The 15,371-nt window shown below is 40.7% G+C and overlaps 1 protein-coding gene across 2 annotated transcripts in view; it reads left to right on the plus strand.

Moving 5' to 3' along the window:
• Positions 1-12,011, plus strand: part of TARS1 (threonyl-tRNA synthetase 1) — a 32,875-nt gene extending 20,864 nt beyond the window's left edge. For both annotated transcript variants that reach the window (XM_069002295.1, XM_069002294.1), the window contains exons 5-19: positions 764-885; positions 1,097-1,214; positions 2,061-2,125; positions 2,207-2,285; positions 2,833-2,979; positions 3,912-4,010; positions 4,725-4,891; positions 5,388-5,550; positions 5,639-5,776; positions 6,459-6,536; positions 8,219-8,319; positions 8,423-8,527; positions 9,203-9,275; positions 10,013-10,127; positions 10,768-12,011. In XM_069002295.1, the coding sequence (XP_068858396.1) occupies positions 764-885; positions 1,097-1,214; positions 2,061-2,125; positions 2,207-2,285; positions 2,833-2,979; positions 3,912-4,010; positions 4,725-4,891; positions 5,388-5,550; positions 5,639-5,776; positions 6,459-6,536; positions 8,219-8,319; positions 8,423-8,527; positions 9,203-9,275; positions 10,013-10,127; positions 10,768-10,916 (1,719 nt within the window). In that variant the 3' untranslated portion in view covers positions 10,917-12,011. The remainder of the gene's footprint in view (positions 1-763; positions 886-1,096; positions 1,215-2,060; positions 2,126-2,206; positions 2,286-2,832; positions 2,980-3,911; positions 4,011-4,724; positions 4,892-5,387; positions 5,551-5,638; positions 5,777-6,458; positions 6,537-8,218; positions 8,320-8,422; positions 8,528-9,202; positions 9,276-10,012; positions 10,128-10,767) is intronic.
• The last annotated feature ends 3,360 nt before the right edge of the window (positions 12,012-15,371 follow it).

The raw sequence follows: 15,371 nt of genomic DNA on the forward strand, positions 1-15,371 counted from the left end.
TTTTGGACTGATATCTTCAGTACTGGTTGTGGGAACAAAACTGAGTAGAAAAATACTTTCTTGTAGAACCATAAAAGTATTGAGTAGGGTGCTCAAGTATCTACTTTTTTATTTTGGCCACTCAATCAGATAAATGTGTACAGCCAGTAAATTTGTGAATACTGTCTTTAGAAAAAAGTCAGTTGGTACAAGAAGCTCTCAGTCAAACTCATCACAGTAGTCTTGCATTCAAACCAAGGGTTTTCATATTGGCTAAATAACAGTTCCCAGTTTGTGATTTCAATCTGTTCTAACCAAGACAGACTAAGTCTTAAGAGATTTGTTTTTTGTCAAAACCTCAGGTATTCTACGAGATGGAGTGTCCCATGCATAGGATCTCTGGATTAGAACCACATCTATATGTTGAAATCACATCTTTTGGTCTTTATTCAGATCTGATTGATTGATTAAAGTTCATAAAAAAAAAAAGGTTTTGGAATTAGTCTTCTGACAATAATTGCATAAATCAGCAATAGTTTAAAGTATGAATTGTTTGCTACCAGAATGTAAACAGTTTTCCAGTGGAAGTGCTGCTTTTTGGAAACACTGGTTCTGAGGATGAGAGTGCTACTGGGCAGGTCACTTCTGTTCTGCACAGTGCTCTAATGTGGGATCTGCATCAAGTGTCCTTAAAAACAAGTGTCTCAGAAAAGGTTTTAAATAAAACAATTGGAAATGCATTGTGTGTATTCAGACTGATCCCTTCTTTTTTTACTTCCGTCAGGTCTACTGGCACTCAAGTGCTCACATAATGGGTGAAGCTATGGAACGAATCTATGGTGGCTGTTTGTGCTATGGACCACCAATAGAAAATGGATTTTATTATGACATGTTTCTTGAGGAAGGGTAGGTTTTGTATTTTTTTTTAGGTGCTGGGGGTGGCAGTCACAGCAAAATTTCTGCTGTGTGCTTGTTACTAGAACGAAGTCACATGTATTGCTGCAGATGGCTTCGTTTTTTGCAGGGCGTCCCAACTGCAAGTTAGTGGATTGCACCTGGATCACAAATTGCATTTGGAAGTGAAAAATACTCACTTCTCTGTGTGTGCTTATTTTAGGGGTGTATCAAGTAATGACTTCTCTGCTTTGGAAACATTATGCAAAAAGATAATGAAGGAAAAACAAGCCTTTGAAAGACTGGAAGTTAAGAAGGAAACACTGCTTGAAATGTTTAAGGTAGGCTGTTTTCGAAGGTTGCTTCTAGCCTCGTGCAATTAGTCTTTTAAGTATTTGTAACTTCAGTGCATGTTTTATTAGTGGTAGAAGAAAGTACATCAAATTAACTTTTTAAGGTGATGTGTTCTTAGAAGCTCATTTCTGATATTTAACAAGAAAAAAAAAGGAAGTAATTCTTAGGTTCTTGGAAATACGCATTCTGATTTTCTAAAACTGAGAATTCTCATTCTTCCCTGGAGTGAACTAACTAACTAAGCCACATTCTTTATTTACTTCCCAGAAATGTAAATTTGCAATGTATTATGTGTGCAGTTATGTTGTATTATCTTGTCAGTGGTGATGGCTGTAACTGCATATGTTGCTGCTGCATTCAGAAAGCTTCATAAAACGTTTTTTAGAATGAGGACTTCTAAAAAAGTCCAAGCAACACTAAAAGCTGACCTTTTCTCTCTAGTATCTAGCTGCAAATATTTTTTTGGCATTCCTGAGGTAGACATTAATGAGTTTTCACTGTTAGGACATAAGGAGAATCATAGTATCATTCTGGTTGGAAGGTGCCTCTGTAGGTCTGCTGTCCAGTCTCATGCACAAGACATGGGATCAACACAGAAGTCAGACCAGGTTTCTTGGGGCTTGTCCATTTGGGCCTTCAAAACCTCCAAGGACAGAGACTGCACACAGTCTGCTCTCTGGGCAGCTTGCTCCACTACTAGCCTGTCCTCCTGTCTGTCTCTTTTCCAGGCCTGTTTTGATGCAACATAGCATCAGGTTTGCAAATAATTCAAATTGTTGGCCACTTATTGTTCTTAAGGGATTAACAAGTTAGTGTGTTGCTTTTCTTCTCAGTATAATAAATTCAAGTGTCGCATCCTGAATGAGAAGGTCAATACCCCAACTACTACAGTATACAGGTAATTATGCATGGATCATAATATTACTGGGTTTATGGTTCTAGGATTAAATATACCAAATAAATGCTTTCCTTTTCTTAGGTGTGGTCCCCTGATAGATTTATGCAGAGGGCCTCATGTCAGACATACTGGCAAGATAAAGACCATAAAAATTCATAAGGTAAGTGCTAGAACTGCCTTAGACAAATGTTTTCACTGCAACACTTCAAATGTTTTGCTGTCTTTGGGCTTAGCCAGGAATATACTCTGAAATGGGTAACCTAGCCAAAAACTCAGTGTTAAAAATTGTGAAAGGGTTGTGTGCTAGAATGATGTTCACATGGTGTGAAGCCCAACTAGGTGTCCAGGGCCTGTACTTCAGCACAGGAGTGTGAGTTTGGCTTAAGGTTTGGCTGAACTGTATCAATTAGAGTTAATAGTTTTTGCTCAGCTGATGATTTATGAATAAACAGTTGGAATAGGACAGCTACAAAGCAGATAGGCATTTAAAAAAGACAAGAGCCTGAAACCCTTTCTACTTACTGTATTTACCTTTCAGGATTTTTTCTAATCAGTGCACTGAATTTCACATTAAAATTCTCCTTGTGCCTTAGTTGTTCCACATTAATGATTTATTAATAATTGCATGCCCTTTTATAGCAGGCAGTAGTAGTAAAATGTGGAGGCTTCTCCTTTTCTTCAATGTTTAATTTCTTTTTTGCATGCAGAATTCTTCTACCTATTGGGAAGGCAAGGCTGATATGGAATCCCTCCAGCGGATCTATGGAATTTCATTTCCAGATACAAAAATGCTGAAGGAGTGGGAAAAATTCCAGGAGGAGGCTAAAAGCAGAGATCACAGAAAAATTGGGCGGGTGAGACAGCTTTTGTAGTACTGTATTTCAAAAGTATTATGTGGATATAACCCCTTAATTGAAAGCATCTTGAAGTCAGCCTATACTTGCTGCCACAACCAAGACGTGAATTTTATTTTACTTTCAGTGAGTAGAGAAGTCACCTACTTTTCTCTTGAGCATCCAAGTCCTAAAATAAATAACTTTTTTATATTTTAAACACCATGTTATCCTTATTCCACACATCGATCCGAACAGAATATAAACATTTCAGTCTCCAACCCATGAATGCTCCAGTCCTCTGGCAATGCTCATTCCTACACAGTTTGCTGCAGCCTGTTCACACTGTTCTTTTCTTCTGCATGATTTCAGAGTCTGCAATATATAGCTGTGTTTTTTGGTTGGCTGGTTTTTGGGTTTTTTTTTTTTAGATGGACAGCCCTCTCAGATAACTGATAGTCCTGAATAGGGTTAAAATGTCTGCTGCTAGTACATCATGACAAAATACTGAAGAATTCCACATATGCAGACACCAGGTGTGTGCACAGTTTGTAACATTAACCAGCTGTAGTTGACACATTCAGTTCAGGTGCAGAGACGTGCAGTTAGTTAGAGTTAGTTAGTTAATTAGAGAGGTGCAGAAGCAGAACTAAACATTTACTTGTCAATGTGCAGAGGGAGCTGTGGGGGCACAGTTGGGAGTTAAGTGTAAAGTTTTGGAGCATCAGTAATGAGTGAAACAGGAAACTGAACAATCGCTTTCCCCATAACTGCTGACAGCCATAAAAATACTAGTGAAATGCATCTAATGTATTGGATATAGCTTTCTTCCCATGATTTTCTTTCTGAAACTCTTGATTAGTGATGCCCAGTCAGTAGCAATTCATTTGTGAATGTTAAGTCAGAAAGGTAGGGTGCAAATGCTAAGTTTTTCAAGTATTATTTTCCTGCAGGACCAAGAACTGTTTTTCTTCCATGAGCTCAGCCCTGGTAGCTGTTTTTTCTTGCCAAAAGGAGCTTACATTTATAACACGTTAATTGAGTTCATAAGGGTAAGTAATATCTTTTGGAAATCTTGTAGGAGAAATTGCATAATTAAAAAAAATGCATAACAGCCTGCTTACATTTAACAGTATTAATAGCCCTTCACTTCAAGTTACCTTTTAGTTGTGTAAGCCATGGAACTAAAGAAACCTGGTTTCTTTGAATTGTTCTTGTCCCAATCTCTGCAAAGTTAAGTTTTATCAATAGTTTATACCTGCAGTTAAAGCTGTGATAAAGGTGCTTTGTAATAGGAATTCTTTGACATCTAATAGTAGAGCTAAGCTCATACTACTGCTGTTCCATTGATGCATATTGATTTGGTTTAATGAACTTACTTAATTTGGTGTTGTAGACCTGTTTGTTTTGAAAGTATATGTAGGAAAAAATTCTCATCTTCCTGCTGTAATATTTAAAGTCTGTGATATTATTGTATATTTGGGCTGCAATATATCAAGGGTCATTGAGTAATTAGAGACTGCTGCATTGCTTGCAGGGAGGAAACTTGTTCTTGCTTACTACAGAGAAATTGTTTGGAGGAAGGGGGGTGGAAAGGATGTATCCTGGCATGCCCAACTTGAAGTTTTGTCTTCCTTTCCCCCTTCCCTTCCTAAGTCACGGGACTTCCATATGGCAGCGTTTTTATATTTTTATGGCTGGAGATTGAAGTCTGTGATTACTTTTGCTTTCTTTATTACTAATTTTATGTACTGTGTCTGTTCTAGAGTGAGTATCGAAAACGTGGATTCCAGGAGGTTGTCACTCCAAATGTTTTCAATAGCAAACTGTGGATGACTTCAGGGCACTGGCAGCATTACAGTGAGAACATGTTTTCCTTTGAAGTGGAGAAAGAAATCTTTGCTCTGAAGCCTATGAACTGTCCAGGACACTGGTAAATACATAGCAAATTCAGTTTACCAGAGGTTGTACTGATTGAAAAAAAAAACAAACCCACTCTGTTTCCTTTGCCTGTGTAATTGTAAAGATAGTTACCTTCAGTTATTCATTCTCTCAGGAATGATGTAATTATATGTCTTGCTGTCTGCATGCTCTCTTCACTTGAGACACTGAGAAATGTCATGTCATTTTACCATCATTAGAGTGACCCCATCATTACTGGGGCATTGTCAATTTTGTGGCAGTTCAGGCATTCAGCTTTTAATGCTCAGTTTTAGGAGCTGTTTCATCTCCTCTCTGTGAGGAGGGGAAAACCTACCAGCTATAAAAGGAGATTGTTTTCCTGAAAAAACTAGGTAAGACAAATGGCTCTATCCAGATGACACCAGTGGCCTCATGGGCATGTGCTTCATCATTGGCTGCTTCTCCCTAGCTGTTCTTTGCAGAATTTTGGTTCTCAGTGAGCTGAAAGTAATAAACTTTTCCTTCAGCCTTATGTTTGACCATCGCCCGAGGTCATGGCGCGAGCTGCCATTGCGGTTGGCGGACTTTGGTGTCCTGCATCGCAACGAGCTGTCGGGAGCTCTCACAGGACTCACCCGAGTGCGTCGGTTCCAGCAGGACGATGCTCACATCTTCTGTGCCATGGAGCAGGTAGGGACTGCTGCTGGATGAAACTGGGTGTTACAATCAGGTTAACTGAAATTGCCATATTTGAGACATTATTTCTATCATCGTCAAGATTGAAGAGGAGATAAAGAGCTGTCTGGAGTTCTTGCGTACCGTGTATGATGTCTTCGGATTTTCGTTTAAACTGAATCTCTCTACTCGTCCTGAAAAGTACCTGGGAGATATTGAAGTGTGGAATCAAGCTGAAAAGGTAAAACGGTAGTTTTATGAACCTTTCAATCAATGTAAGGCTGCATATTCTCTAAGAACATACTGCCTTCTCGTAGGTACGGTGAAGCTGGGCTGGGCATGAGCAATATAACTTCGATAACTGCCTTCAGTTCAGTCTGGCTGCTGTAAATAGTTTGCTGTCAGTATAGAGGCATTCTCCATGTCAGAATTGAATTAACTCTCTCTCCTTGTCTTTCTTGATAATTGGAAAGGAGGAAGAGAATCAATTCTGGCAGCCCCTGTAATAAGACTTAAAGCCATCTCCCAGAAGTGAGGCTGAGAGCGATGGGGTTGGCCCCTGCAGGTGCAGTGCTGGGGTGAAGACTGGGCAGGAATAGACATTTGGTGTACCAGGGCAGATTTAATCTCAACATTAACTAGAAACTTTGAATCTAGCATAGAAAGTTCTTGCATCTTAGCTATTGCTTGTTTGGCCTCTTCCAAAATAAATGCATTAATTTAGTGTGTTTAAATTTGGACAAAATTAATGTATGTTTTTAGCTGGTGCTTTTCCAAAACTTGCCCTTTTCAAAAAATAAATGTATTTCAACAGTAACTGAGAAGTAGTGAGAATTTGATGGTGTCACCTGTTTGTAGTAGCAGTCTGACCTGATAGTGTAACATGAAAAGAAACACTGAGTTTATGTGTCCTCTATCTCCAGCAACTCGAAAACAGCCTCAATGCCTTTGGTGAGAAGTGGGAGTTAAACCCTGGTGATGGAGCTTTCTATGGACCTAAGGTTGGTGTGTTGCTAACCCCTAGCTGGATTTGTCTTCTAATTCTGTTTGGATAAGGTAAAAGGCTGCGATGAGGAAGAAGGGATTTTTTTTGTGATCCCATTTTAAGACTCTGTCTGACTGAAATTTTCTGTTTTTCTGGATACATAAACTCTAACATACTTGAGAGAAAAATAATAATCTGTGATCCTGGTTTTCACATAGTTTTAACTGCTTTAACACTCATTTAATTAGTTAAACATGAATAAACTATTCGTCTACTGCTTAAACAGCTGACTGGTTTGGTGAGTGATATAAACACAAGATGGCAGTGCAAGATCTGTTTTAGCAGAGCAACTTCTGCATTAGAAATAATCCTTTCAGCAATAAGTGAATCCTAAGTCAAGAGAAAATCAAAAGTAAACTTACTGATTAAACAAATTTTTATTCCTTTAACTGCACAGTTTTGAAGCTGCATTGAGTTACTGGGGGGTTTTGGTAGTTCAAAAATCCCCATGCATTGATCATGTGAAGTTGTTGGGTTTCTTAAGAACAGTCTCCTCAGTTTGGACAGACTAAGTAGGGCTTTTTAGAAATTTCATTAATATCTTTGCACATAAGGACACAGAGCATTATGAAATAGGTTTTAAATCTTTCCTTAATATGCCTACACTACATCTGTGTTTGTGTTCTCATCTAGTAAGCTGGCTCTGATTTCTCTATTTGTATGCAAATTGAATCAGTTTCTGTTTGTCTTGTAGGTAAAATGTGTTATAGCAGCTAAGATTTAATAATTTCCTCATTTGATTGAAAGAAGACAAACACACAGGAACCTTTGTTTACATTAATTAACCTTACACTTGCTCCTCATAGTCTGGATTTAAAATTAAATTCATTTGTAAAATTTTTTTTTTATTAGAAGCTCTTTGGTGACTAGCTGAATTCTGATAAACTGAATTCTGGATGCAAATTGAAAGACATTTAGATCTTGAGTTGTTAAAACATGGATCTATTTGTTTAATACATAAATTAAAATAAGACATATAGCCTGGTATATACTGGTAAAATGATGAGTAAGTGAGCAATGTGATAAGTAAGGTCAGGACACTAGAAGACTACTGTTTTCAATAAGTCTTTTCTAAGTTGTATCATAAGTGTACTCAGGATTCAAGTGTTAGATGCAAAAGAAAGAACTGGCTTGACTCGTAGGTCAGAACAAGAGTTACTAATTATTATGAGTTCCTGCTGCTGGTAAGTGGACTGTTTAACAGGTTATAGTCTTGTATTCATGCCCTGTATTTGTAACATAAGGTTCAAATACTCTATAATAAGGAATGCCAGTTTGAGGCTGAAGAAGTCTCATTTGCGTGTTCAGCTCTGCATTTATGTATTCACTCAGTGAAAAGGCCCATGAAAGTCCCAGACTGAAACTCACAAATTATAGTCAGACATTAAATGCAGTTCTCCCCGATATATTATCTCTCTAGTTACTCACCCTGTTTTAGCTCTAACAGTTTTTGCATCAGAACCTGCAAATCACTTAAAGCCTGATGAAGGCTGAAGTAAAACTATGCTGTTTAAGACTACATATTGTTCCTCTGCATTTCATGAGTGAAACCTTCCATCTTAAAACAATGCATTTGCTTTTAGAAGGGAATGCTTGTCTCTTAACTGTTGTAGAAGTTAATGTCTTTTTGGTTTTCAGATTGACATTCAGATTAAGGATGCCATTGGCCGCTACCACCAATGTGCTACGATTCAGCTTGACTTCCAGTTGCCAGTCAGATTTAACCTCACCTTTGTCAGGTAAGCACAAGGCTGGTGATTTTAATTTCTATGTAGTCTAACTTCAGTGACACTTAGAGGCATAAGATTGCATCAAAAACCTTACAAAAGCATTTCTTTACAGCCATGATGGCAATGACAAGACAAGACCAGTTATCATTCACCGGGCTATCTTGGGATCTGTGGAGAGAATGATTGCTATTCTAACTGAGAACTATGGAGGCAAATGGTAATGTTGAAAAGTTACTATTCCAGTTTGAGCAAACTCTTTATGTAGGAGAGAAATTAGCCCCAAGTACTGGAGAGTCAGGAGGGTCTGTTTGTTCTACTTGCTAGGGTGACATGCTTGGGAATACCACAGGGCAATTTCTTCTGAACCACCTTCCTTAGATATGAAATGATTCAAGATTTGGTAGATTCTACTTGATACTGCTCATGCAGGTGCAGCATACAGCTAATCTGCCCAAGGCATGTGCATCCCAACTGCTTTTGCAGCAGGGCTGTCTTGTAAAGAGTCATTTTTGTAGCTGATCTGCTTTACCTATGTTAATACCCAGTGGGAGTGACTCCTCTTATTATGACAATACTGAAAAGGAAATGTTTTCCTGTGCTTAGTTAGTAATGAGCTCAATCAGTTAGGCTTTGTTGTCTGTTGTAAAACACAACATCAGTCTTCAGTTAGCAAGTGCTCCTGCCCATGCTGCAGTCTTTTTAGACACTCAGTTCTTTTGGGGAAATAATTGTTAATTATTGTAATTGTAAGGCTCTCATCACCTCTGAACCCAATCTATGCAGCTGGCTTTAAGAGTCTCTTGTGTGGCTTTTATTCCTCTCTATAAATAGTATTTTTCATACTGAAAAAATACTGAAAACTATATAAATTTGTTTTGTTTGTTTATTGAAGGCCACTCTGGCTGTCCCCACAGCAAGTAATGGTGGTACCAGTGGGACCAGCGTGTGATGAGTATGCCCAAAAGGTGATGTATATGGTTTCAGGGCTTCATTTTCAGTATATTGTATTGATCTGAAATACATGGTTATTAATGATTAATAGTATTTATCTCAGAGAAATATTCCAGGTCTTTGCATATGGCATTGAGTTATTTTTATATCACAGCAACAATTAGCTGCTGAAGCTGTAGATCTGTCTTAAAAACAACCTGAGTTAGATTTTGGATATGTGAATAACAAACATTGATCTTTGTGAGACTTTTGTTTTTGGAAAACTTAGTTTTTCTCTGGCTCAAATCTGTCTTACCCTTCAGGTTCTAGTCTCCCATGACCGTGTGCATCTTGCAGAGCAGTAAGAGAGATGAAAATGAGTCTTTACGTATTTAGCATCCATAACACCTTTATCTGTAGTTGTTTCAAGCACATTCTATATAAATAAAATAGTCTGCAAAATTAATTTAAAAAATCTCTTTTAATCAGTAAGGTCCACCATCCTGTTGCCTTTTATAGTATTAAACTAAAGTCACTACTCAGGCCAAACATTAGATGTTCATATCACTGCTTACTTACTTAGTGTTTACATAGTTGCATGATAACTGACGTATTTTAATTCCTCAAACTGGGCTCATCTCCAAAGTCTGAACCCGTGACAGTGCCTTTGTTCTAGGGCTCAGATAATCTGAAATGGTTTAAATCTACAACTCGTGAATAGTTCATGATCATGAATATCCAGTAGTGACAATTTAAATACTTTTTTCCTTAGGTCAGGCAGCACTTTCATGATGCTGGATTTATGGCAGATGTTGATGTAGATCCTGGGTGCACACTGAACAAGAAGATCAGAAATGCTCAGCTTGCGCAGTATAACTTTATTCTGGGTAATGTATTTGTTACCTTGTACTGGCTGATCCTTTTGTTACAGGATTTGATCATTCTGTGAGCGAGGCAGAGAGTTGTAATCAGTGTTTTAGGTCAATTTGTTCCTAGGAGTCTCCACTGCAGAGGACCTCTCCTGCTGACATCATAGGCATTCCTGTCTTGTATAGCTGTCCCTGAAAGGAGACACTGTGACCCTAGGCATTACTGATACTTTTGAAAAAGGTTTTTGCTGTCTTCTGGTCAGCGGTGTGGGGATAGATATGAAGTTTCTTGTCCTTTATCAGTCAGATTTTTAAGTGATTTTCCATCCTCCCCATAATTTATGCTCTTGCTTCTACTTCAGTAAAAGAAACATGTTTTCACTGCATTCAGCTGTGGTATACTTCTGAACTAGGCATGCATGCATAAGAGAAGCCTCTTTCAGAGAGAGTGAAGCCTCTTTGAGAGAGAGTGATCTAGAGAAAAATTAGAAACTCATCCTGAAGTACATGATTTGAAGCAGCACATTAGTCCTGTCATGTGAGTTGGTTGTCTAGCATTGACCTTAAAGCCACCTGGGATCCATTAGAGTACAAGGAGCCTTTGACAGAGAAACTCTGCCCTCCACTATTAATTCCTTTGCCTCTTGGTTGTTTCTAGTTGTTGGTGAAAAGGAGAAGGCAAGTGGAACAGTGAACATCCGCACCCGAGACAACAAGGTGCATGGGGAAAGAACCATTGCAGACACTGTGGAGAGGCTGCTGCAGCTGAAAGGCTCTCGTTCCAGACAAGCTGAAGAAGAATTTTAACACCATCTGCTCTACCTGGCATATAAAGAATTTGTAGTTTTCCTAATTTAGTTAACCACACAGTTTTTGTTCTGAGCCAGATTTGAAGTATATTTCACATTTGGACCTCTTGCTCATTTTAATGGGGATCTTTCTTTAGTCAGAAATGCCTCTTTGTATAAAAAAATCAAATTTTTCAAAAATGTTTAAGTAAAGTTTTCTGGCTTCTAACCAATGACAGATGAAGCAAGATGAAATGACTTTCTGTGACTGCAAGGGAAGATTGAAACATTAATCAGGGATATCTGTGGCATTCCAACTGCCCTGTTAAGAATAACATACATTTTGATAACAGATGTTTTTCATGCAAGTTTAACAATAGACCTCAGGCTTAAGAACCCACATAGTAACCATGTGTTGCAGCAGCAGCTTCTGGAGCGTCTCTAAGAGCAAAGAAAATTATACCTTGCCATCCTGTCTCGTGGTCTCACACCAACTGAATATATTGACTCTCCAGAGCTCCCAGTCACCTGCACAGGGACATGAACAGTGGCCTCCTACTTCCGTAGTGGTTGGTTACTCTGGCAGCATCTCAGCTCCCATGGTGTGGCACTCATGGCTCCTGTGGGCCTATCTGCCAGGGAGCACCGGGTTGCTAACCAAAGCCTACTGTACCCTCCTCCAAAGGCAGTCTCTGAAATGTGTTGGCTCTGCAGGTAAGGTCCTTGGAGCTGTAGAAAGGGGATAACGCTGTCTGGAAAAAGCAGGGCATAGTAGGGCCAAAGAAGCAGCTAAAAAAACCAGTAGTATTAGGAACAAAGGGTGTTTCTGTTCATGTCTCTGAGGTGTCATTACAGTAAGGGCATCTGTCACAGCAGAAACAAGAATGTACTGAACAAAAAAAGGTAGTGATTATTTCTTTTAAGACAAACGCTGCTTTCCAGTTTAATAGGTACAGTCCCATCCATGGAACGCTTCCTTCACATAATTAGTAGCCCTTCCTATCTTACTGCTGAGGGATCACATCAATTGATTTTGGTTTGGGGTTTTTCTCTGCATTTGGCTAAGAAGAGGCAATGTCTGTTACTGACAAAAAATAAAATCTTGGTATGAGGATTTTTTGCATTTCTTTTATTTTATTCATCTTAACTAACCTGAACAGCTTCAAAAGGTGCTTGATAACAGTTCATTTAAAAAGAAAGTTATTGCTACAGCCTAAGCAAAGATCAGACGAGTCTGAGGACAGGTTTGAACTATCTCACCTTTTGAAAACCTCCATGTCTTGCCATTTCCATTATTGTCTGGGCAGAAGCATTTCATCCTGCCTTTTATCACCTATTTTACTCAGGGGTGGTGGTCACATTTTATCAACATTTGAACCCTTAGTGAATTCAGACTCAGCAAACTGTAACCCCAGCAATTTTCAGCAAAATCTATTTCATCCTCCTTTTCTTCATGGAGATTAAAGGTTCCATCTAACTGCTGTGGGGGGGAAAGGGGGAAATTGATTTTTCACTGCCTTGCTGCTTTCAGGGTTACTTTCATGAGGGTTGCTATTTTCTGTATTTTGCACTTGCTCTGCTGAGGAGTAACTGTTACCCATGCAGTTGCTGCAGTGGAAGCAGACATCGGTTACCCCTGGGGACTTCATCACCTGGTGAAGCAAACCCAGTGTAGATACGACTTCTGCAGGGTAAAGGAGCCACTGCTCTATTTCTCTCTAGAAATTGTGCTTCATACTGCCTTTCCACTGGTGTATTTGTTGGTTTTCAGAGAGCTCTCCTTTCCTTTTGTGAGGTTCCTGGGCACACCACATTAAACTGCCCAGGTTGAGTAATGAGAAACCAGTGCTGCAAAGCAGCAGCTGCTGCTGTTTATGGCACAGCAGGCATCAGTCTTGGAGAGGCTGTCCTTCTACAGCAACCTCATTTACTGAGACTGTGCTCTTGAATACCAATGGATATAACATATATCCATATGGATATAACCAATGGGTACATCCATTGTTATACCAGTGTTATAACAATGGATATGTACTATATGCATACATGACTAGAAACACCCGGAACATGATCCAGCAGAGTGCAGAGCTCCTGCAGGGTGGTGACAGAACTGAGTGGTCTGCCTCCAAAGCACTTGAGTGCCACCTATGCACGTGCTCTGCTGTTTTCCGTTCTCCAGCTGCCAGCAGCTGAGGATGTGCACAGAAGCAAAACTGGCTCTGAGGCTGTGCTCCCCCAGCCCTTTCCCTGCTCGAGCAGCAGCCTTCAGCAGCGTTCCTGATGGCTGCATCTGGCTTACAGACAACGCCACAGGAGTTCAGGGCCATAAATCTTCCTCAGCAGCTGAAGGCTAGTTGAGCACGTGCCAAGATACGTCTGGTATGCAAATACTACTGTAAGTCAATTGTCTTATTCCGTAAATAGTTGACAGCTGAGGCCCTATTGGGCTCTCCTTTATGGCAGTGGGCTGCATGCCAGGATGTCCCCCTGAGTAAGGAGCCTGCTCAAGGTTAATCCTTGAGGTTGGGAGAATCCTTGCCACAACAGCAAGTTATTAACGGCATGCTAAACTTTGAAACATTTGCTAAGTAATACAAAGGATGGATTGTGCGCATGTAATCCTTTAGACAGAAGCCATTGAGTGAGTCTGGGACTAAGCCTGGATCCAGCTGCACCTATACTCCCCTCAGAAAGGAGTTTTGAATGCAAGGGAGTCCTTCCTGAACTGCATGACTCAGTGGCAAGCAGGGTCTCCCTACAACAATTTTGCTTGACCCTGTTCTCTATGCAGTGAAAATCAAGTGTACCTTTTCACTGAATCTTGTTAAAACGTTGCATTTATGATCAAACTTTGTTAAATCACTATTTTACATTGATAAACATATTGCTATTTCTTGGTTATACGTGAAGTGCAGTACTTCATCCATAGCACTGGCTTGGCCAAAGCAGCACATCCTCTCCCTTGGTTCAACCAGACGTCCTCTGAACAGTGGTTTTGGTCACTGCTTATCATCTTTGGTAGGATAAGCTCCCAGCAAAGTACCGTGTGTGTCTCCTAAGACAGCAGGATGCAGCTTTGGTGTCGTAGATTGATGATGGGACTGGGGTGTTGTATTTCCCACTGATTCGTTTATTAAATGCCTTTTACATTGTTCCTCCCCCACGTTCCCCTGCCCTTAGCCTTGGCCACTCCCTCGGGTCCTCCCTATTGGTTCCTGTACCCCAACTCTGCCCATGTACTGTCCCTGAGCCCCTGAGAAAACCCTCCTGTTCAGGGACCAGGTCTCTCTGCCTCTGGGGGTTGCCAGGACAAGATGTAACAATTAAAAGATCTTCTTAAGCCCTCATGGGGAGACCCTTCTCGCCTCCTTCACCATCACTGGTTGTAAGGCTGATGGCTAGCCAGAGCAAAACCATGGAGCTGTCTGAAATGGACTACGGGAGGGCAACCATGGTCGCACTGCCCTAAGCAGCTCCGCTGAGCTCTCAGGGAAGGCTGCAGCTTGATAAGCTAAATGTAGCATTACAGCATGGGACCACTTGTCAAGCAGGAAAGAAGCTTTTATACAATTCATTCCAGGGTTTGAGAAGGCTGAAAGCCACCTCTCCAGTTTGGCAGAGCCTGCTCTGAATGCCAGCATTAGGTAAGAGAAATACAAGTCATTTGCAATTTGCTTTTCAGTCTGTATATGCCTAGGGAAGTTTTCATGGGCATTTCCTGTGGAGTATCTGGTAAGGTACATCTCCAACTCGGCTTTGCTTCACAGCAAATTTAGTTTCACAGAATCACTGAATATGCTGAGTTTAAAGGAACCCACAAGGATCACTGAGTCCAACTCCTGGCCCTGCAGAGGACCATCCCCAAAAATCACACCTTGAGCATTGCCAAATGCTTCTTGAGCTCTGGAAGGCAACTACTATGACCACTTCCCTTGGCAGCCCATTCCAGTGCCCAACCACCCTTTGGGAGAAGAGCCCTTCCCTGACATTCAGCCTGAAACTCCCCTGACACAGCTTCAGGCCATTCCCTCAGGTTCTATCACTGGTCACCAGAGAGAAGAGATCAGTGCCTGCCCCTTTGTTTTCCCTCGTGAGGGAGCTGTAGCTGCAATGAGGTCTCCCCTCAGTCTCCTGTTGTCCAGCCTGAACAAAGCAAGTGACCTCAGCCACTCCTCATATGGCTTTCTGTCCAGACCCTTCACCATCCTCATGGCCCTCCTTTGGACACTAACAGCTGAATGCCTTTCTTATATTGTGGCACCCAAAACTGCCCCCAGCACTCAAGGTGAGGCTGCCCCAGCTCAGAGCAGAGCAGGACAATCCCCTCCCTTGCCAGGCTGGCGATGCTGTGCCTGATGCCCCTCAGGACAGGGTTGGCCCTCCTGGCTGCCAGGGCACTGCTGACTCGTGTTCAACTTGCCATCGGCCCAGAGCCCCAGATCACTTTCCGTGGAGCTGCTCTCCAGCCTCTCAT

Source organism: Aphelocoma coerulescens (genome assembly GCF_041296385.1).
Source record: "Aphelocoma coerulescens isolate FSJ_1873_10779 chromosome Z unlocalized genomic scaffold, UR_Acoe_1.0 ChrZ, whole genome shotgun sequence".
Lineage (NCBI taxonomy): Eukaryota > Metazoa > Chordata > Aves > Passeriformes > Corvidae > Aphelocoma > Aphelocoma coerulescens.